General features: G+C 47.8%; 2 protein-coding genes across 7 annotated transcripts in view; one reads left to right on the plus strand and one right to left on the minus strand.

The window, feature by feature from the left end:
* The window catches only part of HSD3B7 (hydroxy-delta-5-steroid dehydrogenase, 3 beta- and steroid delta-isomerase 7), a 72,622-nt gene extending 49,408 nt beyond the window's left edge, over nt 1-23,214 (minus strand). Inside the window, exons 1-3 of one of the 5 annotated variants that reach the window (XM_083409918.1) lie at nt 22,443-22,554; nt 11,985-13,480; nt 11,486-11,612 (exon numbers count right to left, since the gene is read on the minus strand). Coding sequence is in view for 1 of the 5 variants with exons in the window: in XM_083409914.1 (XP_083266040.1) it covers nt 21,340-21,358 (19 nt within the window). In the remaining 4 variants the exon portion in view is untranslated. Of the gene's footprint in view, nt 1-11,485; nt 11,613-11,984; nt 13,481-21,339; nt 21,491-22,442 lie in introns of all 5 variants that reach the window. The other 4 variants (XM_083409914.1, XM_083409916.1, XM_083409915.1 and 1 more) reach the window with 4 other exon arrangements.
* LOC310662829 (pyrin domain-containing protein 1-like) overlaps nt 1-25,115 on the plus strand; it is a 742,864-nt gene that overhangs the window by 308,640 nt on the left and 409,109 nt on the right. The gene's annotated exons all lie outside the window — the stretch shown is intronic.

The following is a 25,115-nucleotide window of genomic DNA, read 5'->3' on the forward strand; positions in this document are numbered from 1 at the left end:
CATTTGATTAGAGCGGCCTGTGGTGAAATTTATATTGGCTACGGTCCACAGGATTTGCAAATACCTTTTTAGTTAAACCTTCAGAAACTGCGAACACTCTGTTGGGTCTCCACTTAGGCAGCTCTTGCAATAATTTTTACCAAGGCATTTCTAAGTAGTAACTAAACTTTTACATTTTTAATTCTCGTGGAAAGCAACTACAGGCCTGATATTGCACACTGGTGTATTGTCTAATAGATGTCAAGTCCTAAACAAGACCCCCTTTCAGAAGCCAATATTGATACAATGGTCGTAATGCAATCAGTCCTCTTGGTTCTTGGGTTGGTTTTTATTCCTGAAGAGACAGTTGCATCTTTATTTTGCTTAGTCACAATGCTCTCTAGGCCAAGGGCCTATGTGGACCAGCAGCCTGTTCTTTCAGGGATCAGCCAAATGTCTGTGGGAAATCACAGACTTTCCTCTCCTGTTGTTTCCAGAAACTGGCATTCAGGAGCATTACTCAGAGCTCTGTAGAGTTGTCTCTATAATCAATCCAAATAGACAATATAATCTCTCCTCTTCACACCCAGGTGGAAAACAAATCACCCATGCATCACCACTATTTAATAATAGATTTTCAGCAGAAAGCGTATGTTCCCTTACGCACATGTTGTGCCTTCTTGTGAACTGCAGAACAATGGGGCATTTCTGTCAACAAGCAATTCACAGGAACACTTATTTGTTTCATTTCTGTTAAGTCGGCTGTTACATCATTTTGCTCCACCTTAGTCATTAGTACGCAAGCCCTACCCCTGTATCCATGGGCGATGCTACCAATGGTTTATAATATTTATTCCCCCCCAAATGCACGTTAGAGGAGGGGAAAGTAGATCAATTCAACCTGTATCTATCCATCTGTCTGCCACCTCTAGATTTTTGGTGACTCCTTAGTTTGCCGCTGCAGCTGGGCCCAGCCACATTTTCCCGTGTGCTCTAAACATCTTCTGCCCCTAAGCCAAATCTGTGGGTTGGCAGCGGTAGATTTATTTGGGATATGCCGCTCTTTATCAAAAGGCCACAGCGCAGTTTACAACATAGTTAATGCAGCAACGATATAATGAATGTAATAGCACACGAGAGATTAATAGGCTGCATCTGCCTGCTCATGTTCCAAGAAAGTGAGCGGCTTACTTCAGTCGCAGTGGCCCACGTAAACTGGTAACCCATTGAGCAAACATGTTCTGCCCCTTGTTCTAGCTATACAGGTTTTGCTACGGACCTCTTTGGAGACTCTGAATTGCTCTTCAAATATTTAACTGCCCATGTTTTGAGCTAAACTTTGAACATGGGGGGTCGGTGGGTACAGAACAGAACAGAGGTCGACAGTGATTTGTCGGCACATCTGCAACCTGGAGAAAATGCCCTGGGAGACACAGAAGCACAGCAATGTAAGAGCAGCCAAAAGTCCAGCCTGAGATATTTCAGCACCTCAGGCAAACCGAAAAATGGCTCTTGGTCCTCCTCAGGCCAAAGAAAAGGGGGGCAGTGAAGATCTACATCAGGAACAAGGAGACAATGAAGATCTACATTGGGAACTTTACCCGAAGGTTCATGTAGGAATCAAAGACCATTGAATTAGATAAATTAACAGGAAGGATTCGAAACCTGCGGGATCAGAGATTCTTAGAAGACTGGAGTAAATATATGAACTATTTGAAAAGTAATTGTGATGAACAGATTACGCTAGTAGGACTGCAATAAGTTTTGTAAGGCGGATTATTTGAAATACTGCAAGAAAGACTATGAAGAGAATTATTAGTTAAGGACAATTAAATGTAATACAGAAATTAAGAAATGAAGAATAAGTGATAAAGAATGGAAAATCATCAGGGGTGTTGACAGAAGTCTAAAATAAGATGAGAAGTTGTGTTGTAAGACTGTTGGAACTGATATGTTATATATATATACACAGTGGTGCCCCACAAGACGAATGCCTCGCAAGACGGAAAACCCGCTAGACGAAAGGGTTTTCCGTTTTGGAGGTGCTTCGCAGGACGAATTTGCTATGGGTTTGCTTCGCAAGACGAAAATGCCTTGCAATTCCTGGGGGTTTTTTCCCTCCCCCCCTTTTTCCCAAGCCCCTAAGCCGCTTAACAGCTGTTCGCTAAGCCGCTTAACAGCTGATCTAAGCCACTTATCAGCTGATCTAAGCCGCTAATAGCCTTTTAGCAGCTAATCCGCTAATCCCTTAAGCCTTTAATAGCTGCTAATAGCCGCTAAACCGCTAATAGCGCTAATAGCGCTAATCCGCTAATGGTCTTGCTTCGCAAGACGAAAAAAACCGCAAGACGAAGAGACTCGCGGAACGGATTCTTTTCATCTTGCGAGGCACCACTGTATATATATATATATGAATCAAAGACCATTGTGGAGGAAGGAGCAGAGCCTGCTTTGAATTATGCCAGGCAGGTGCAGAGCCCAGGGGACCCCAGAGGGCAGCCCCTATTCACCAAGCAGCTGCAGCAGAGGTAGCATTGGGATGGAGGCTGCCAAGGAAGCGGCAGCCACGGGCAATGCATTTTTTGTGAGCTGGATCTGCTGCCCCTGTGGATCTTGCCACCTGAGGCAGCCGCCTCACCTTGCCTCATGGGTGGGCTGGCCCTGCCTAGTGCAGCATCCTGTTCTCACCCAGGCCAGCCTGATGCCTGTGGGAGGCTTGGCAGGGGGGACCCGAGAGCAACAGGCCCCTCTCCCCACTTGCAATTCCCAGCAGCTGGCATCCAGAGGCATCCTGCCTCCAGCCAGAGGAGGTGGCATGTCAATGGCTGCCTCTTTCCTCATGGCGTCCTCTGGTCAAACATTCTCAGCGCCTCAGTGGGAGAGCCAGAGTTACCAATTAACAGAAAGACAATGGGTATTTGGGCACCTCGAAAAGGCCTGCCCCGTTGCCATAGAGATTTGAGGCCTTGTCTGTACATTTACCAGAATGGACTGTGCTACTTCCAAACTCAGGTGGAGATGCCATTTTTAAAAAATGTGGGGAGAGGGTGGGAAATCATAAAAGAAAAAGTAGCAAATATAGGGAATAGGGCTTGACTCCCTCTCAGGAGCTTATAGTTACTTGATTTTATTTTCCCCACTAGCAGGGAGACTTTCAAAAGCAAATCCACCACCTGTAGCCTGAATGTTTGCCGCCCTTTCCGCCACCTCAGAAATTGTGACGTCTCTGGTTCCTCAATCTTGGAAGCATTTTGGATGGGTCTCTTTGCCAGCCTTTGCCACCCTGCTATGTCTCCACTATAAGAGATCACTTTGCACAGAATAGCACATCTTTCTGAAGTTTTTTAAATCATATTTATATAGGGTAACGGATGACTCTATTTCCTTAAACATAGACTCATAAAATTGTAGAGCTGGATGAAATTTAAGTACAGTATTGATATTTCAAAAGATACTGATGTTCTGGTGAAGTTGTGCACTTCAGTAATGTATAAACTGAATCCTTTCTCATTATCACTCCCCAAATTCCTTAGAAGCCCCCTCCCCCCGCAGCCCCACCTTCCAGAAACCTGCATAAATTGCACCATATGCACTATAGGATCCCGGAATCTTTTCAGCTGCCCTTCTATTTACGAGAATCCTCTGCCGCTGTTAGGGAGTTTCTCAATTCTTGCCATGACAAATGGACAACAGCTTAGTGACACTTCTTTGGCCCAGGTCTCAAATCATAAACTTTATGCACACCAACACATTGCACATCAGCTACCAAATGATGATAAATGAAGAAAACAGTGGAATGAAGGATGCATCTGAACAAACAGATTATCTCACACCAGTTGCGTCCAGCTTTGGATCAGAAACTAGGGGCGTTCACACCACTTAGGTCTGCAAACAAGGAAGGGTGGGGACCCCGGGGTCACCAGCTGTGGCTTCCAGCCTGACCCTCCCCCTCTCATTTTAGCTTTAAATTTTGGCAATAATTATAAAAGTTGAGCACTCCACCCATCATATTCATTTTTATAAAATGCCACTATGTTTCATTTGTGTTAGAGCATCATTAAGAAGGATAAACTACTGTACAGTAATGTATTGTGTCTATTCCATTTCTTTTTTAAAAATATAAACAGTATTCTATCCTCCAATCCCACCCCACTCCTAATTGCTATGAAGTGTTCCAAACATACCAGAAAAATGACTCCTTTGCAGAACACCTGGATTCCACACACCCCACCTCTCTCAGTTCTTTCAAATCATGCTCAAAACATTGGAGACATGGGCCTCAAACGCCAAACCCTCGCTTTCCCTGTTAACACACCTCTTCTTCAGTTAAGGCACATTGCAAAAGGAACCAGGCTAGCAGTCCGAGACTAGTAAGGTAAAGGAGATCAGGAATTTGCCAACATCACACCTGTACAACTCTGTGCACATCTCAGGAAGAAGCAGTGGGCCCACTATAGCCACACAAAAGGAGAAGAGGGTACACATAGCAAAGACTAAAGGAGAAAGATATTTGCAACATTTCTTATGCTCATCTGTGTGCACAGATGCAGATTATGATTTTTTAAATTGCTGGGGGAAGTAATCCCACTTCCACCGAAGACATAACCGAAGGTGTTGGCCTAGAGGCCTTTGCGTTTATCCATCTGATGCTTTGCCCATCTCTGTGCTGGTCCTTTGCAGTCAGAAAAAAATAATAATGGGAGACTCCAGCAGTTGCATTAATGCTTATTATACCTGTGCTCTGTTCCCACTAGGATACATTCATTAGTCCAGCAGTATGTAATTGCCATAGTCAAGGCCGGATTTAGGTTTGATGAGGCCCTAAGCTACTGAAGGTAATGGGGCCCTTTATATGTCCAACTGTGCTTTGTCAACAACAAATACCGTATTTTTCGCTCCATAAGACACACTTTTTCCCTCCTAAAAAGTAAGGGGAAATGTGTGTGCCTCTTATGGAGCGAATGCAGGCAGGAGGCAGGAGGGAAAAGCCCCCAAGAACGGCACACACGCTCCACAAGGGAGCGTGGCTCTTCCTGGGTTTTGCGGGACGTGGGGGAAGGGACAAAGGGCAGCCCCTTCTCCCTCCTCGGGGAAAAGCCCCCAAGAGCCACAAGCACGCTCCACGTGGCTCGTGAAAGGGAGCGCTGAGCAGAGACTGGGATGCATACAGGCTCTGCTAAGCGCTCCCTTTAAAGAATATTTTTTTCCCTTGCATCCCCCCTCTAAAAACTAGGTGCATTTTATGGAGCGAAAAATACGGTAGTCTCTGTTTTTTGTGTTGAATATATGCTATATGGCAGGCATTCCCAAACTCGGCCCTCCAGATGTTTTGGGACTGCAACTCCCTTCATCCCTAGCTAAGAGGACCAGTGGTCAGGGATGATGGGAATTGTAGTCCCAAAGCATCTGGAGGGCCGAGTTTGGGGGTGCCTGCTATATGGTAATTTATGGACTTAATAGGTATCTAAAGCCATTTGCACATGTTGCCATTCTCTGCATCAGCCTCCACATTCTCATCCCCTGCAAGTAATGCAATGCTGTGTACACGGACTTTGGGAGCAGATCCCATTGAACAGAGATTCTTATTTCCATGTAAATACACACAGGATTGCAGGTTCACATATAAATACTTAAGAGGATTTCCTCCCCTACTTTGCTTGATTAGCTTTAAACCTCTTATCTCTTTCACCAATCCACACTCTGCATGGCCCACATTTGCTCCAGGGCAGACACCTGTCTTTCTAGATTTCTGCTATCTCTATAAAGCACCCGAACAAAGCTGTCACTAAGTACAGAAATAAAAATGACAGATAACCCTTCTCTATAGGAAAAAAACAAACCACATAATCATGACCAATCCTCATCTGGTGCTCAAATAGATTCCCTTTTCTTCTCCTTCTAACCTTCCACATGCCTGACATATTTAGAAGTCTATACAGTACTGGAAACGGGAAAAAGAAATCAGGGAACTGTTTCTTCCTCTACAAGTTACAGCATTTTCTGAAGGAGCTCAAAAAGGCTCAGAAAGCGAAGGACATTGGTGATGGACTTGGATTCTTGTGGCTATTATTGTTATTATTATTATTTGTTCCCTGCCCATTTGGCTGAGTTGCCCCAGCCACTCTGGGCAGCTTCCAACAGGTATAAAAACATAATAAAACATCAGACATAAAAACTATGCAGCACTCAAGTTAGTCCTGCTAATTCTCAGGTAAATCTCAGAAATGCATCGCCACCGCAACCTTGAAACTGCTGTCCCAATTCACTGATCAAGCAATTGAAAACAGACGGCATATAAGGATCTCTCAACTGAACAGTGAACAGATTAGCTTTTATGTTGATGCATGGAGCGCTTAAGACAAGGATGTGGCCAGGTGCTGTGGAACTACAGTTCCCATCTTCCTTGACTACTGGGACTGATGGGAGTTGGAGGTCCAACAACTTCTGGAAGACCAGACCACAGACGGGTTCTCACCTTCCAACTTCTGCAAACTGCAAATAGCAATATTCCGTCAGAAAAAAACATTTCCGTGTATCTGTGTGTGTGTGTGTGTGTGAGAGAGAGAGAGAGAGAGAGAGAGAGGGAGAGGGAGAGAGAGAACAGGGAATACCATTTCTGAGATTATGCCTCTGTGTGCACCGCCTTACAAAATGCAAACGGGTGTATCCAAAGTTGTTCGACTCAGAACAGACGCATTGAAATTGATACGCATAACTAACATATGCCCATTTATTCCAGTAGGTTACTCATGAATGGCACTTAGCTGAATACAACCAAAGTATGCTCCCCCCCCCCCCGCCAGCCGCTCCTTTAGAATAAGTGCTTTGTCCTATTACTCAAATTCACACGGTATTTTTGAAAACGACTACAACTTGTGCAGTTCACTAAGATATATCTAAAGCGGAGACCATCCCAATTAAATTTCAGTGCATTTTGTTGTTCAGTAACCTGTCCATTAAAAAGCTGAGGTTTTCAAAGCATGTCTTGGAGAAAATTCATGGGCTTTTTCAGAAGCTTATCAGGGATTATCAGAGAAGTGGCAGATATGGCCAAAAGAAAAGGGGTTTTCTGTCACGTGGCACAGGTATTCTGTGTGTGCCTTAGAACGTGCAAGAATTCTGTGGCAGAGGTGAAGGCTAATGGAGAAAGGCTTTCTCCGAAGGCATTCAAAGTTTGAACGCCCACGGCATCAAAACAATGGCAAAGGCGATCCATCTAAGCAACTCGTCCTTCACAGGCGGAAGATTCTAGTTTCAATTCCCAGCATCTTCAGGTCGGGCAAGAGAGACCCACTGACAAGTCAGGCAATAATGAGCTAGATGGACCCTAAAAATACAAAGTTTTTATTTACAAAATGTATACATGGCTTGGTTGTAAGAAAGCGCTTAAGTGGTTTGCAAAACTTTAAAACATTCAAACCCTCATTTAAAAAAGAGTTAAAAATTAAGACATTCTAAAGAGTTTGGATTTGATATCCCACTTTATCACTACTCGAAGGAGTCTCAAAGCGGCTAACATTCTCCTTTCCCTTCCTCCCCCACAACAAACACTCTGTGAGGTGAGTGAGGCTGAGAGACTTCAGAGAAGTGGGACTGGCCCAAGGTCACCCAGCAGCCGCATGTGGAGGAGTGGAGAAACGAACCCAGTTCACCAGATTACGAGACTACCGCTCTTAACCACTACACCACACTGGCTCCCAACAGTATGTCAAAAGAATGTCAACAGTAGCTTTTTGTACAAGCGCGCTTAAACAGAAATGTTTTAAGCAGGTCCCACAGCAAAGAGTACAGCAAAGGGACCTGCTTGGTGTCAAGAGGCAGGCAGTTCCAAGGTGGAGGAGCTGCCACACTAAAAGACTGATTACTAACGAGTATTATGAAGCAACGGCTGCAACACTGCCAGTTCTGTGAAGGGAAAAGGTCAAATGGACACATTATGGGGTAAGGCAGGCCTGCAAGCAAACTGGTCTCAAGGTATAAAGGCAGTTGTTTTCAACCTGTGTGCCGTGGCACCCTGGGGTGCCTTGAATGATGGTGCCGCAGGCAACACTGGCCTCTGATGCCCTCTCATGTGTCTGCCTCCCAAAGACTTGCACAGTTGTTTATTGCAGTAGCCCTGGCTACAAGCTCCACAGGCAAATTGTGCCTCTGTGGCTGGCCAGGGGGTGCTTCCCAGGCCCCTGTGGGGCAGTGTGAGGAGGCACCAATCTTTGGGGCAGGTGGGAAGGGCTCAGAGACCAGAGGCGGCATGTGTGGCTGCCTAGAGGATTCCCAAGGAGAGGGGAGAGGAGGCTGAGGAAACACTCCACAAGGAAGGGTGTTTGAAAAAGGGTGAGAGGCATGCTGGCGAGGGGTAAAAGGTAAAGGACCCCTGGACGGTTAAGTCCAGTCAAAGGCAACTATGGGGTGTGGTGCTCATCTCGCTTTCAGGCTGAGGGAGCCGGCATTTGTCCACAGACAGCTTTTCAGGTCATGTGGCCAGCATAACTAAACCACTTCTGGCACAACGGGACACCGTGACGGAAACCAGAGCGCATGGAAACACTGTTTACCTTCCCACCACAACGGTACCTATTTATCTACGTCCACTGGTATGCGTTTGAACTGCTAGGTTGGCAGGAGCTGGGACAGAGCAATGGGAGCTCACTCCGTCACAGGGATTCAAACTGCTGACCTTCCGACTGGCAAGCCCAAGAGGCTCGGTGGTTTAGACCACATAACTGACATAACTGGGCTCCTGAGCCCCACAGGGGTGCCGCAAAAAGAATGTAGTTGGTCAAGGGAGCCAAGTCATGGACTCAAAAAGGTTGAAAACCTCTGTGTCAAGGGCATTATAAACTAATGATAACTCCTTGAACTTCGCCCATTAGCCAATGGGCAACTAGTGGGCAACTAGCCAATGGGCAACTAGCCAGTCTCTCTCAGCATTCTTCCATAACTGCAGCTTCTTTATCAAGCATAAGGGTAGCTGCACCTAGAGTGCATTGCTGTAACCCAATCCTGAAGTCACCACCAACGCCAGAACTTCTGCAATCCAGTTCCATTAACCAATTAAGAGCCCTGAAAGAGCAGGCAACCTGCACAGAATAGATTCTTATCTCCTTTCCTTTCATGTTTCTACACAGCTGTTCATTCATAAGTGCACCCTCCTCTCATAACAGCTGAGCATTCTTCTTTTTTTCCTGGAGGGCTGAGCTGAGTTCCCCACCCCCCCCAAAAAAATAATGACACCATTGACCCAGAGACATGCAGGTGTGCTCAGAGAAAATATCACGTGACCGAAGTAGTCAAGGGACGAGAAAAGACACAAGGAAGGAGTTAGCTGCCTCTTGATAGGAGATAAGGGAACGGATGGATTTCTGGCATAATTTGGAAAGATAATGGTGGGTGGGAAAGAGATATGATATAAAGTGGAGGAAGAGGAGGAGGAGGCAACAGAAGGGCTGGGGCTGAGGGACATCACAAAAGGATTGCCCCAATGGTCACAGGACACAGACTGGCTGATAAGATGTGACCTCAGCATCAAGCCAGCAGGTCAGAGAGCAACGAGGCACAGAATGTACACAGTCCAGATATGCAGAACAAATGAAATATTGTCAGCTTGACTGGCCAACAGGAAAACTTGGAACCCGCAGCTCAGAGAGCAACGAGGCACGAAATGCCCAAGGTCCAGTTTTGCCAAAGGAAGAGGCTAACGCGAGTTTGGCTGGGATGAGAACCTTCCACAGACGTGCAGCACAAAGTGTGGCAGTTGAAAGGTTGGGTGAGAAAAGGTCCAAGGAGGAAGCCAAGAAGGACAGCTGAAGGAAGCTGATGGAATAGGCAACAATAACTATTGAGTAAGGGAACTGTTAGGGACCCGGGTGGCGCTGTGGGTAAAAGCCTCAGCGCCTAGGACTTGCCGATTGAAAGGTCGGCGGTTCGAATCCCCATGGCGGGGTGCGCTCCCGTCGCTCGGTCCCAGCGCCTGCCAACCTAGCAGTTCGAAAGCACCCCCGGGTGCAAGTAGATAAATAGGGACCGCTTACTAGCGGGAAGGTAAACGGTGTTCCGTGTGCTGCGCTGGCTCGCCAGATGCAACTTGTCACGCTGGCCACGTGACCCGGAAGTGTCTGCGGACAGTGCTGGCTCCCGGCCAATAGAGTGAGATGAGCGCACAACCCTAGAGTCTGGCAAGACTGCCCCTTGGGGCAGGGGTACCTTAAGGGAACTGTTAAATAATGAGAAAGCCCAAACATAGCCCGCCCCCCTCCCTCATGCTGAGAAAAGCTTTATCCATGTCAGACTCTGGAAAAGGTGGCAGCGCCACAATCCACAGGTAGTGGGTGTGCTGCCAAGACCACCCAAAATGCTTACTGGCACTTGGAAAGATCCATCTCTGCCCAGACGCTCTTATCCCTGCCATAACCATCATCAGATGGACCTAGCCCTACATTCTGCTGTCATGTTTCCCACATTTCTGACTGCTCACAGAGGCGCTTCTTTCATAATTGAAACCAGAAGCACGCTTGGCGCCTACGCTTGACAAAAGTCCGTCTTGAGAGCATCCAAGAGTAACTTGCCCTTTGAGAAGACTGCCTTTAATGTATCTATGATTCTGTATCCTAGAGGGTTGCCTAGAGGATGTTACAGCTTGTGAAGAGCAGCAAACCCTGGCCGTTTTTTAAGGAGATTTGAACCTGCAGCCTTCTGATGCAAATCCTCTGTTCTGCCCCTGAGCTATCGTTGGCCGCCTGGAAGGATCCGCGGCCAGAGAACAGAGTTGGACAACAGAGTTGCACCAGGAAAGAATGCAAGAAGAGTCCTACTGGAGAAGACTCAAGGCCCGTCTAGGCCAGGGCTCTGTTCTTACAGTGGCCAATCAGATGCCTACGGACAGCCCACAAGCAGAGCCTGAGGCAGGCAGGCCCAGCCATGAGGCAAGGTGAGGTGTCTGCCTTGGGCAGCAGGATCCACAGGGTCAGCAAATCCAGGCGCCGAGGAATACATCACCTGCTGCTGCCGCCACCAACACAATGGCAGCAACATCTGCAGCAAGCTCCTTGGAGGCCAGATCTGCCGCCTCTTTGGTATCCCCCACACCACCCCTTACAGAGACCTCTTGGTGAATAGAAGGTGCTGCTTGTCTCCTCCCACCCTGTTTTCTGATGCAGATCTTTAGCCCCCTATTGTAGACCTTCCCTCACCCCTTCTTCCCTGACCAATGGGGGATGGGCAGCATTTTGTGGTTCACTTCAGGTGCCAAAATGTATTGTGCCGGCACTGGTCTGAGGGCAGTGTCCCCCAAAGTAGTTCTGTTCGCACACTGACTTTTGGCTGCGCAACAGAACTTCCCTTCCTTCTCCCCATGCGCTGCCTAAATCTGTTCTGGGTCTTCCCCCGACCCTCCAGAGCAGATTTGGAGGCTGCATGGAGAGAGAGGGGAAGTTCTGCTGTGCAAGTTCTGTTGCACAAATGGAAATCTGTGCACTAGCAGAACTGTTTCATTATATACCGCCCTGAGTACCTCCAGCACTCTTTCTGCCCTTGTGATTCCCAACAGCTGGTTTTCAGAGGAATACTGCCTCAAGAGGCCGGAGGAACAACCTAGCCATCATCGCTAGAAGCCATTCATAGCCTCAGCGTCTATGAATCTGTCAATTTAAAAATTAAAAGTTTTAATTAAAGGATGTTTATAGTTAAGGGTACATAAAACATTTCTGTTTTCAATTCACAGAGTCCTTTCTACAGGTGTGAGACACAGACATTGTGAGATCTCGGGGAGATCTTCCATTCTTTTGCTTAGTATATGAGCAGAGTTTTTATGTCAACATTGTTTTTCCTTTGTTTGTTTTGTAATATAATATTTATTTATTTATTTATTTATTCATTCATTCATTCATTCATTCATTCCCCAGCCACTCTGGGCGGCTCCCAACAGAATATTAAAAACTTGATAAAACATCAAACGCTAAAAACTTCCCTAAACAGGGCTGCCTTCAGATGTCTTCTAAAAGTCAATATACCAGTAGTTGTTTATTTCCTTGACATCTGATGGGAGGGCGTTCCACAGGGCGGGTGCCACTACCGAGAAGGCCCTCTTCCTGGTTCCCTGTAACTTTGCTTCTCACAGTGAGGGAACCAGCAGAAGACCCTTGGAGGAGGACCTCAGTGTCCGGGCTGAATGATGGGGGTGGAAACGCTTCTTCAGGTATACTGGGCAGAGGCCGTTTAGGGCTTCAAAGGTCAGCACCAACACTTTGAATTGTGTAAACCCCTCAGCAGCATACAAATTAATATGGCTAGTCCGAACCTCTCTTGAAGCCATCCAATTTGGAGGCCACTGCACTACCTCCGACAGGAGCGGCTCTTCCACGACTGGGCTCTTTGGGCTGGCAGGACCCTTTAATTAGGCACGAAAGTCAACTTACTTTGGCTGCGGTACACAGAGCCGTTCAAAGGCAGCAGAAGACTGGAGGCAAAACAATGAAAGGCAGAAAATAGACTTCTAAAAAGAAATACATCACACACACACCGGGTGATTCATGGCCTATAATTAGACAGCGGCTTCCAAGAGTTTCAGCAAGGCTATTTGTATTGTGGGCAAACACACCAGCAACACAAGTTTGGCAACGTAACCCCATCAGATCTTGCCTCCGCTTGTTCAAGTCAGGTGTACGAAGCTTGGCTGTGAAAAGGCGTCGCTATTACTTATGCAGTCAGCAGACTAAGAATACGCAAGCGTTGATTCAGCTCAATGCCTTTTCTGCACCAGGCAGCAGAAACCCAAGTGTTTTGGCAGCTGGAGACCCAGACCCCCAGTTCCTATAAGCTTTAGATGGGAATTCAGAAGAAAGATTCCTAGGAGGAAACGAGGCTTTTGCAGTTTAAAAGAGAGTAAGGAGAAGGTTCAGGGTTGTCTGAGCTTGCTTAGAGAGAGGAAGGGGGCTGCCTGGTTTTCTGTGGTTTAGTCCTAGATCTGAGCTCTGGGGCATATGTTTTTTTTAAATGCTGTGTTCCAGGGGGAGGCAGAGAATGCCTTTCAGCATCCTACTGAATTTCCAGCTGACACAGGGCAAGAGGGAGAAAGACCAGCAAGGGGAAAGAACAAGATTCTGAACCCAGGTCAAAAATGCTGCCAGTGCAAAGGGCTGAGCCAGCGGCAGGGATGCCAAGAGTCAAAAGTCCTGCTTAGCAAATAAACAAACGACTTTGCAGGCCACCAATAAAGCAGTCAGCTGAAGAGGAGGAGGAGGAGGTTGCCCTTCTGAGGCTTTTGCTCCAGGTAAAAAGATCAAGGCTGCAAGTTGCTTTATTGCTTTGTTCAGCCTTGAACTGGTGCCACCTCAGCAGGAGGGTGTTTGAGGTTGCAAGAGCTTGGGGAGAGTGATCAGCATGTTCTGTACGAGGGCAGAGGAGGAGGGCAAGCGGTGGAGGAGGCACAGAAGCCACTGCGGGATCCCAGCAGGTTGGATAAAAGGGAGAGTTTCCAGGAAGATACTGTTCCTGCCGCATCCCAGTGCTGCAGAAGTGAGAAAAGCAGGAGGCACCTCAATCCTCATTTCAGGCAAAGCTGTTACAGGAAGAAACCACAGCGCTCTGTTCTACCTTGTTACTATCTGTGAGCTATAGACGCAACCCTTTTGCTGTGCGGGGACCTTTCCCAGCCGTGTTTCATAAGGGGAGGGGGCTGCCTTGCGGGACATTTTTGATAGCCTTTTCTTCTAAGGAGCAAACCATACACAAATCCAGAGTGGTGTCCCTAAGATGGTTGGATGGCAACTTGTACGTCTCCTTTGCGCCAACTGCTGGAGCCACGCTGAAGCCAGACTTACTGCTCTGCTTTCCTTTGGAAGAAGAAGAGAAGAGCTTGGATTTGATATCCCGCCTTTCACTCCCTTTAAGGAGTCTCAAAGTGGCTAACATTCTCCTTTCCCTTCCTCCCCCACAACAAACACTGTGAGGTGAGTGGGGCTGAGAGACTTCAGAGAAGTGTGACTGGCCCAAGGTCACCCAGCAGCTGCATGTGGAGGAGCGGAGACGCGAACCCGGTTCACCAGATTACGAGACTACCGCTCTTAACCACTACACCACACTGGCTCTGGACCACATTTGGACCACACTGGACCACATCAACAAGGCTGAGAATGGTTTTTTTGTTACCTGAGGCAGACCTTGGGCAGCCCAGGTCCCCCATACACACTGCCCAGGCCTGTGCCCTGGGGAGGTCACTTCAGTAATAAATAATAATAATAATAAATTATTTATACCCCGCCCTCCCCAGCCAGAGCTGAGCTCAGGGCAGCTAACACCAATAAAATCACAGTAAAAAACATAATAGGGGGAAAGGAAAAGAAAAAGAAAAAACCAATTTAAAATACAGGTTAAAATGCAGCCTCTTTTTAAAAGTGGCTAATAAATCAAGACCATAAGGGGAGGGAAACGTAAGGGTCAGACTGAGTCCAAACCAAAGGCCAGGCGGAACAGCTCTGTCTTGCAGGCCCTGCGGACAGATGTCAAGTCCCGCAGGGCCCTAGTCTCTTGTGACAGAGCGTTCCACCAAGTCGGGGCCAGTACTGAAAAGGCCCTACTACTAATGCAGTAGTTTGACTTCACCCCCGGAGGCGCACTCCATTGTCTCTCGAGATAGACGGGTGTCAACAACAGGCAGGCGGATTATATTCTGACTGTCTGGTGGTAGATAGAGCCAGAGTCAAAAGTGGGTGGGGCAACAAAGACGGATTTTACCTTTGCAGGGCTGTGGCCTGGAAGTGAGCGGTGGTGCTGGGGGGGGGGTGGCCTGCATGAGACCTGGAAAGAGCCCCCCAGACCAGATACAGAAGCCTGGAGGTCCACACAGGCCTCAGGCTCCTCCACCTCTGCTTTACTGCACAGATATGGAGGGAAGGGAAAGCAAAACCCTTCAGTTCCTCAGCTACCCTAGGTTTTTGTTTTGTTTTTAAAGGAATTTGGGCAACCTCAGCAGACAGCACTGAGCTAAGGGAGGTTCATAGCCTGATCCCACATCAAGGCATCTTCCAAATGCTTTATGCCACTTTTTAAGTGACGCAGAGCCCTTTTTCGGATGCAGATGTTCAAAGTGTCAACAAACAAGAGAGAGAAGTGTCACACGTCTCCCAGCCAACATTAATCCAGGAAGGCTGCACACTGCCTGGAAACAAAAGGGGTGGGAGGCTGATTTGAAACAGAAGCTACATTAGCCGAATTACATCCTTCACGGACTTCTCCATAACGCAGGAAGGATAAATCAGTCATACAACCCGTGAGAAAGAAAGCACAAAATGGGGGTGGGGTGGGGAAACAGGTGTTTATTGGGGGATCAGAACGGCCTCACGTGAGCAGCTTTCCTGTGGCATCTGTGCCAAGTCATCGGCATCCCATATTTTGAGTTGCCAGCCCATCTTTCCTCCCCATCAAATGCCAGTCCATCTTTGTCCCCTATTACATCCAGATTTACCTCCTTGCTTTGCATGACAGGAAGTCACGTATCTTGGATGCTAGGCCCAGGTCAGCACATCCTTGCAGAGATGATTAGTGTCTTCCTTCCTGTTATGCAAAAGAGGATGAGCTAGCCTCTAAGAGAACAACCTGCTTCAGTTACTAGATTCTTTTGGGGAAGGGACTGGCTGGCAATGAGGTTGCAAAAGAGGCTCTTGCCATCCCCAGGGGGCCTGCAGCAATTTCTGTGACCCTGGAAATATCACACACCTTCCTAGCTGGCCTGGCCCCCACCTCCCATAAGGAGCAGGTTGAGTATAGAGCCCCTCCCTGCGTGTTAACTGTGTGAGCCACCCTAGGTTCCTTGGAGAATGAAAGAAAGAATGAATGTTGTGTACGGAGCCTATGGACAGCCGGTGTGGCACTCTCTGTGTGATGTGGGACTACAACTCCCATCAACCCTGACCACTGGTCATGCTGGCTGACGCAGATGGGAGTTGTAGTCCAATAATATCGTGGAGGCCACCAGCATTGGCTACCCCAGTCGAGACTAATACAGCTAGTTTACTGAGCATAGTTCAAAGAGATAAACATCAACGCAGCTGGTGGAGTCTTCCAGGGATTGTCTTCTCCACAGACAAGAGATGAAGGAATAGGACAGTCACGTCCAACAGGTAGATTGTGATCTACCGGTAGATCGTGATCTACCGGTAGATCACTGGACGTCTGTGGTAGATCACTGGTAGATCACCGCCTCCTCCCAAAGAAACTCAACAACTTTGGCTCCTCTAAAAAAAGGTCAAGTTTGCCCTGAACCCCCCCAAAACAGGGCATGAGAAAAGCTCAACAACTTTGACCTGAACCCCCCAAAAGGGGGTAGATCACTGCCAGTTTTTAACTCTGTGAGTAGATCACAGTCTCTTGGAAGTTGGCCACCCCTGGAATAGGAGCAAGAAAAGGAGACAAGGATCAGCTCCCTCTCCTTCTCTGTGCTACTAGGCTAGGCATCTAGCAGACTGGCTGAGAATTATGATAAGAACGGAAAAGGAAGAGGAAATTGCTGCAGTCTGTATGTTCGCCTGTGGTCAGGAATGGAAATCAGTCAAGTGGATGCAATTGTTTTTAAGTCTGTAAACTGCATGTAAGTAGCGACTTTTAATAAAACATTGTTTTTGGCATTTCCTTCAACCTGGAAATGAACTTTAAGCTACATTAAGTCACATAAATATTTACATAAGTGGTGATAAATAAGAGACCGCGAGGCAAACTTGTTTTCAATCAGATTTCTGCAGTAATCTAAATTTGTACTAATGCATATAACAATTTAATTTAAAAAATTAAAAGCAAGAAAAACCAGTTTATACGACTACAGAAACAAGTAAAACAATTGCGCCAGCATTAAGGACAGGGTGTGAGGAACCAAGTTATTTCTGACTCGAACCCTACCAGAAATCCTTGGTGACCCAATAAAAAAACCACCCAAAGATTTACGAGTAGATCCTGATGTACCTTCTGCCCAATCCTGCCTTAGGCTGCATATGCACTATGAATTGAAAGCACCTTTTCTGCCTCCAGTTTTCCCTTCCCAGAGCTATAATTCCCAGCAGATTTAAAGCACATTCCCTCCCTTTAAAAAAAAACCCATGGGAACTGATGTTTACCTCTCAGAAAACTACAATTCCCAGCACCTTTAAACTGTGGTTCCTAGGAGTCATGGCGGGGACATGCTTTCAGTGTGTGGTCTGCATGCAGCTTGAAACACAATTCAGAGTCTGCGGCAGCAGCTGAAGCTCTCTCAGCTCCACAATTCCCACCCTGGGGCCTTGGCAGGAAGGAAATCCACACACACAAAGCCCTTGACCCCACCAACCGATAGGAAGAGCAGCTGGCTGCGAAATCCTCTCCAGATCAAAGAAGAGCTCCTTTCCTGAAGAACTGGCACGCCAGAAACAAGCAAACCTGAACTTAAACTGGCAACAGCAGAGCCCTAAAGGGTTATTGCTGCATTTGCGGGCACACGCGTTAAACCCTGTCTGTGGTGCCTACCCCTTTAGCCCAAATGATGAAACAAGAGACCAGAGTACAGTGGTACCTCAGGTTAAGTACTTAATTCGTTCCGGAGGTCCGTTCTTAACCTGAAGCACCACTTTAGCTAATGGGGCCTCCCGCTGCTGCCGCGCCGCCGGAGCATGATTTCTGTTCTCATCCTAAAGCAAAGTTCTTAACCTGAGGTACTATTGCTGGGTTAGCGGAGTCTGTAACCTGAAGCGTATGTAACCAGAGCTACCACTGTATGGGTTCAAATTGGCCACAACTTTATTGAGCTTCAGAAGTGAGAAACTTGGCACAGGCCTTGGCAAATAACCCTCTCAGCCCGCCTGGCTGAGGATATGCAGGCAGATGAGGTCCAGCGAGAGGGGACCGTAAAGCACAAACTTACACAGCATGCCCTTCCACCGACCTCGTCCCAGGAGTTTGACCTACATGGGCCAGGGATTCCCGGTTTTTGCCCTTTAATGGGCCCTGCAAGCGCCGCCGCATGGGGAGGGAGCATGAATGCATCCCCCCCCCCGACTTGATGTTAGACTAAAGGATACCTTGCCAAGGCCGAAAACCGCCAAAGTTGTGACAAAATGCTACGGGGAAGGCGAAACCTGCTAATGCAGGGGAAATTCCTTCCCGGTTCTGAATACAGCAACCATCTTACGACTGCAGCAGCACCCGCTGACCTGGAAAGCAAAATATTAGCCTGTAAGGAAAAGAATCATTAACTTGAAGACCGCTGACCTAGGATGAAATTATGAAGGCAATAAATTATTAATTTGAGGGAGGGTGGGTGGCTGGGTGATCCTGGAAGTAAGAACAGCAAGAGGCTTCAACAACGGAGTCAGCCTGTTTTCTTTTGGCCTTAGGACCTGCCCCGGCTGGCCGGGCATTGTCCTCCCTGGCCAAGGGCGGGTCAAAGGCCAGCCCAAGCAGGTAGGTGGCACCTGCCCAGGTGAGCCCTGCTCGGCCGCAAACCCCACCCACCTGTGGGGAAGGGAGGGCGGAAATTGCTTAGACTTTAGCCCAAGGAATCAGCAGAAAATGGGGCCAATCTGTGCAAGTTGGTTACAAGAAAAAACAGTTTGCACGGAGTAACCGCTAGGCATGGGGAAGAAATCAGATCCAGTTCACATTTAAACTCACACTTTCGAAGCAATATGCCAACCAAAACACACACAGCCTTCAAAATTCGCCCTTTGCAATGAGGTTCTCCAGTCGAGTAATGTGCACAAAAGGCAGGTACTAAACGGGTTTTTTAAAAAAAATGCGTATTTCAGTGAAAACAGCACTCACAAATGCACGACATTAGGGGAAACGTGCTTTGCAAAAATGTTTCTATTTGGGAGTAATTCAATGTGTATAGTAGGAGGAATTCAAACCAAAGCGCCGCTCAACTTTCATGAGGGAACTGTTTCTTCATGAGGTAGAGAGCTGGATGTAAGATTGGGAAAGTGAGACACAGCAAGAGAAACCAAAACCGACAGATCTGCCTGGCCCTAATAACCACATTTGACCACAAGTGCTGCTTGGGAAGCCAGTAACACCCATGGGGGAAAGGGCAGAGAAAAAAAGGTGGCTATTTAGCCCAGAGCCCTAGTTTCAACATCACACTGAGTTCCCACGCACCTGGTTGCATGTCAGATAGATATAGATATAGATATAGATATAGATGAGATAGAGATATCGAGATAGAGATAGAGATAGAGATAGAGATAGAGATAGAGATAGAGATAGAGATATATGCATTTGGGGGGCCCAGGCATGAAATTTAAAGCATGAGAGGCTATAGTCCACAAGGGTCAGCTTTAAGACAGTCAGTGGGCCAAATGCAGGGTCACAGCTGTCCCCCGCAGCAAGAGTGCCTCTGAGCACACACAGAGCCTGCTTTTCCCTTCCAAGGGCATCTTTTCCAGGCAACTCACAGCTCCAGCAGGGATTCCTGGATCTTTTCACAGTTAAGCAGCAGGGGAAATATTTTTTTAAAAGGCCTAGTTCTCCTCCAAAGGGGAAAACCTTCATCTCTGCTGCTCCAGTTCAAACTGCAGGGCGGAATGTGTTTTGTTAAGGCCGGGAGGGTGGTGGTGGTGCTGAGATTTAGAGTCGTCAAGTTGGAAGGGACCACGGGGGTCATCTAGTCCAACCCCCCGCAACGCAGGACTCTTTTGCCCAAAGTGGGACTCGAGCCCACCACCCGGCGATCAAGAGTCTAATCCTCTAATGACTGAGCCAAATCGGCAATAGCCCAATGCTCCTCTCCACACCATTCCCTGCACCCAGAAATTTCGGATGTCAGGGAGAAAGGATCCAGCCTCAGTGAAAACGAGACATGGGTAAAAGTCAGCAATTGCTAGAGGGAGTCTGCACACCACCAGCTCTCGATCAGACCAAGGGTCCAGTATGAGACAGCCTCCTCCAACGACTTCATTTGAGCCAGGATTTGCGGTGGTCCCAGATCCTGTTTTGGGGGCCACCTGACCATCTCTGAACACGTGAAGCAACAAATGTGTGTCTTCCGAACACTCCTCCTCTCTCACTTGCCACAAGTTGCTCCATCACTATCATCATCATCATCTACTGCCCTATACCCGCAGGTTCACAGGATAAAATCAATATCTAAAACCACAAAAGACATCACCAAATAAAAACAACCCAATAACCCCTCCCCAACACAGCTTAAAAGGGCATAGGATGTCCATCAAATCAACCAAAAGCCTGGTTAAAAAGGAATGTTTTTGCATTAAAGGTGCTTAATGAAGGCGCCAGCATTCCACAGATGCGGAGCCACCGCAGAGAAGGCCCCGTTCTCCTGTTGCTACCCTCCAGACCTTTTGAGGATGAGGCATACAAAGAAGGACCTCAGAAGACTATCTGAGGGTCCGGGTAGGTTCATATGGAAAGAGGTGGTCCTTGAGGTATTGTGGTCCTGAGCCATTTAAGGCTGTATAGGACAAAACCAGCACTTTAAATTGGGCCCAGAAACTAATTGGCAGCCAGTGCAGTTGGACCAGGATCGGTGTAATATGCTCAAACCGTCTTGCTTCAGAGAGCAACCTGGCCACTGAATTCTGCACCTATCCTCTCCAGGAGGATAACAGTCTTTTGAAGCAACCCTACGCATAACGCATTGCAGTAATCTTTTAGGATGTGTAAAGTTGCCAGCTTTTCTCTCGTGGTAAAATTCCTGTGCTTTTTTTAAAAGTGTGTCTTTAAATAGTGTGTAGAAAAGATAGAAATACAAATAAAAATTCAAATAAAGGGTGGCTGCAGCAGCAGTGGCCCCTCTTTTAAAAAGAAAAATGATAAAAGTAGGTATATGGGGGGGGATAAAAAAGAATTATTATTTTTTTTTAAAAAAGGGAGAGGAGGAGGAAGGGGTTAAAAAATGATTTTTTAAAAAAGGAAAAAATAAGGGGGTAGTTTCTTCCTTTCTGCGATCTCCTTTGTCATGCAACTTTCCTCTGTTTTCCTTGCCGCTGGAGGGGTAGGCTCAGCCACGTGTTTTTTCGGAGCCTCTTTTGCCTGCTTACCTACCTCTCCTCTTATTTCCCGTCGGCAGAGATGGGGGCAGCAGCGGTAAAGTTGGGGCTCCTTTTTCTTTCTTTCTTTTTCTTCTTCTTTCCCCCTTTTCTTTTTCTCCCTCTCTGCGTTAGCTCCACTGTCCTACTGGTTTTGGAGCTTCTCTTGGCTGTTGGGGGGGGGGGCTAGTCGGGTGCCTTTCCGGCTCGATCAAGGTCGTGGGGGGTGTTTTGGCTCCTTTGATAGACGCCCCGGCACCCCCGATTCCTCTCCGCTGGCAGTGCTGGCGGCAGCAGTCCTGGGAGTCAGTGACCACAATACTTTGGTCACAGTTTCCACCCTAAGCAGCTCCAAACACACCTGAGAGGAAGGCACACATTTCCAGCAAGCTCCGCTTTGCAAAGGGACCGCTTCTTCCAGGTGTCCTTTATATCACGCATTCACGATGATTTGGGATCAGGATGCTGCCTGGGCAGTCGTACGCAATGCCACTTTCAGTGCTCAGTTGCACCTGCAAATGTTTGGAGGCGGTCCTGTTGCTTCGCTACCAAGCAGTCTGTATTTTGCAACATCCTGAAGACACCCCATAGATTTTCGTACCACAAACGCCCAGCTATATCTCTCCCATCTCTCCCCTCGTTGCACTGTATGCCCTGCGGGCATGTTCTGCCAGTGCAGAACAACTAATTAAACAAAACAAATCTACAACCAACGCGATTCACACCAAGCTGTCAATGAAGCTCAGGTCTGTTACCGCCGCTCAGCCTAGCCTACCTCAGAGGGTTGTTGTGGAATTTTATTTTATTTTAATTTTTTTAAGAGAGCCATGCATTCGACCTTGAGCTCCTGGGAGGTGGGATATAAAGCCACACCTTTTGAGCTTCGGCCTGTCGGGTTTGTCGCACTTAAAGAGTCACCGAGAGCAGGGTGCCAACTCTGTAGAAAGGTCCCGACGACGTAAGCCTGGTTTGCAGCGAGCACGAAGCTCACATGCCCTCCGCAGAGTTATGCCGAGCTGGCGGAATAACAACCGGCTGACTTGGCACCTTCCGGGTGATGCGGAGATATCGATCTGCCAGGGGAGCAGTAACGTGCGGAGGAGATACGAAGGGAGGCTGCAGGAGCCGGGCTAGGGATGAAGGGACCAAAACCACCCCGGCCAAAAATCCTCTCTTTTAAGACACCCCGAGAAAAAGAGATAGAGACAAAGACTCTAGTTTGGAAGGAGCAGCTAGTCAAAAAAGAAAGCCCCGCTCCCACTAGCTAGAGCGACGGCAAATGCACTCTGCATGTGCTCAGGGGCACCCTCGTCTCCTTTCCCCCACCTGCACCCGAACTTAGTTCCAACGGGCTCCTTCCTCTCTCGCCTGCCCTTTGCAAGTTGCGCACAAAGCCTGGACGGCGGTGGGGCGTGGGGGGGGTTGGGGAAGGCGCCCCCCACGCTTCTCCCCGGGGGTCCTCACCTGGTGCCAGAGACTCCCACGCAGCCGCTTCCCGGTCCCGTTCTCTGCCTTCGGAGCCCCATCGCGGCCGCTGCCTTTGTAGCTGCTGCGCCTGGCGGCTCCCCGCCCCCGGGAAGGCGGATCCCCGCAGGTCCTAGCAGGGGTTGGATCTCGTCGGCGCCTGCCTGTGGCAGTCCGGAGACCCGGGGCTCGCTCAGGCTCACTCACTTCCACGGGTCTCCTCGGAGTAGAGCTCAGTTGGCATTGCGCTTTCGTTTAAGCGAACCAGAAAGAGCGCTCTTAACCAGGTTCAGCGGCGTGTGACCACTTGGCAAAGCTCCCCCCCCACACACACACAGACAAATGTTGTCGTTTAGTCATGTCCGACTCTTCGTGACCCCATGGACCAGAGCACGCCAGGCACTCCTGTCTTCCACTGCCTCCCACAGCTTGGTCAAACTCATGCTGGTCGCTTCGAGAACACTGTCCAACCATCTCGTCCTTTGTCGTCCCCTTCTTCTTGTGCCCTCCATCTTTCCCAACATCAGGGTCTTTTCCAGGGTGTCTTCTCTTCTCCTAAGGTGGCCAAAGTCTTGGAGCCTCAGCTTCAAGATCTGTCCTTCCAGTGATCACTCAGGGCTGATTTCCTTAAGAATGGATAGGTTTGTTCTTTTTGCAGTCCATGGGACTCTCAAGAGTCTCCTCCAGCACCATAATTCAAAAGCATCAATTCTTCTTCTTTATGGTCCAGCTCTCACTTCCATACATCACTACTGGGTAAACCATAGCTTTAACTATACGGACCTTTGTCAGCAAGGTGATGTCTCTGCTTTTTAAGATGCTGTCTAGGTTTGTCATTGCCTCCCACAAATAGATATTTTGTATTTATTAGTATTCGGGGTGTATCGGTTTATAGAGCCAACTCCCTTCGTCCTCCCCCATAGGTGCCAACTCCCTGGGACCCTGGGTGCCCGAGCAACCACAAAATTCCCCATGAAGGGGCCGGGCACCCACAAATTTCAGTGCCAGGGCCATGCACCCTGCATGGCACCCACGCCCCGGGCACCCATGGCCGCGGCACCAAGCTGGCACTCTTGCACCCCCCATAAAATATTTGAGGGGGGAACTCCCCCAAGCATTCAAATGGTGCGTGTGTGCTTTGTCTTGTGATCAGTTATGCAGGGCGGGGCTTACCTGCCCCGCCCCCCAGATTAGTTTGGCTTTTATTGTATTTTATGTCGAAAGCTTTTAATAAAAAATTGATTAAGGAACCAAAACAAATCGCAGTTGCAAGAGAATAGGGTGGGTCCAAAAGCAATCAGCCGCGTCAAAGGCCAGGATGATGAGGTGCCAAACGCCCCTCTTTGGAGATGTCATTTCACAGCTTAGATGAGGCTGCTGGAGAAAATGCCCTCATCCAGCCACACACGCCCCTGAGCTCACCAAGAAGGCACCCTTTTGCTATCTTAAGACCTGAGAGAGACTGTAGGGAAGGAGACATTCTCCCACATCACCAGATAGTTGAGGCCTAAGTCTTTTAATTTAAAAAACCAACGACCAATTTTAAAAATTGTTTTTTAAACAAATACAAAGAATGTGAGCGCCTTGAATTGGGCCCAGAGATGAACTGGCAGCCAGCACAGTTGTTTTAATGCATCCAAAACCCCAGCTGGTAATCTGGGCAGTGCATTTAGACCAGCTGAAGCTTCTGAACTGTCTTCAAGGGCAGACCCACGCAGAAGGCATTGCGGTAATCCAGCCGGTGCTGGATGTGTGTTCAAATGGGGCTGTAAGCTGGCAAACCAGATGTAGCTGGAAATAGACAGTCCTCACCACCAAGGCTGCTAGTCAGAGTTAATGTACCCAAGCTGCAGGCTTCCTCCCTCCAGGGCAGCAGAAGGTCGTTCTGAAAAGGCCGTCTTCCCATCTCCCGGACTCTATAACTAGCATGTCAACTGCCTCTCCCAATTCATTTTAAATAATAATAATAATAATAATAATAATAATAATAATAATAATAATATATTTATATCCCGCCCTCCCCAGCCGAAGCCAGGCTCAGAGCAGCTAACAATAAAATATTAAATATTAAAAAATGTTTTTATTAAACAATTTCAACATAACAAATTATCAATCCAAATAATCAATTACATTATTTTCCCCCTTTCTCCCCCCCCCCCCACCAAGGACTTCCCTCAACTCCCCTCTCGGATTTCTTTGTGCATATTGTGCATATTCTTCTCTGCATGTTATAAAATTGTACATATCCTTGTGTTCAACTAATAAATTTGCAGATGTTTATTCAAAACCTACCAAGGAATCCCGATCATTTTGTTGTCTTTTTAGGTAATTGGTAAAAAGTTCCCATTCTTCCTTGAAGTCACGGTTGTCCTTGTCACGCAGCTTATATGTCCATTTAGCCAGTTCCGCATAGCTCGTCAGTTTTTCTTGCCACTGTTCTTTCGTTGGGGTTTCCTCATTCTTCCATCCTTGTGCTAACAAGACTCTTGCTGCTGTTGTAGCCTCTCCCAATTCATATGGAGCAGAGATAGATAGAGCCGGGTGTCGGTGACCCTTTCTTCACTCCAAATCTCCCAACGACAGTTCCCAATGGCTTCAGAGAGGGATTAAGCATCATGAGGGATATGATGGACCCCTGTGGAACACCACAAGGAAGCTCCCATGGCGATGAAC

Source organism: Podarcis tiliguerta, assembly GCF_965153285.1.
Source record: "Podarcis tiliguerta genome assembly, chromosome: 13".
Classification (NCBI taxonomy): domain Eukaryota; kingdom Metazoa; phylum Chordata; class Lepidosauria; order Squamata; family Lacertidae; genus Podarcis; species Podarcis tiliguerta.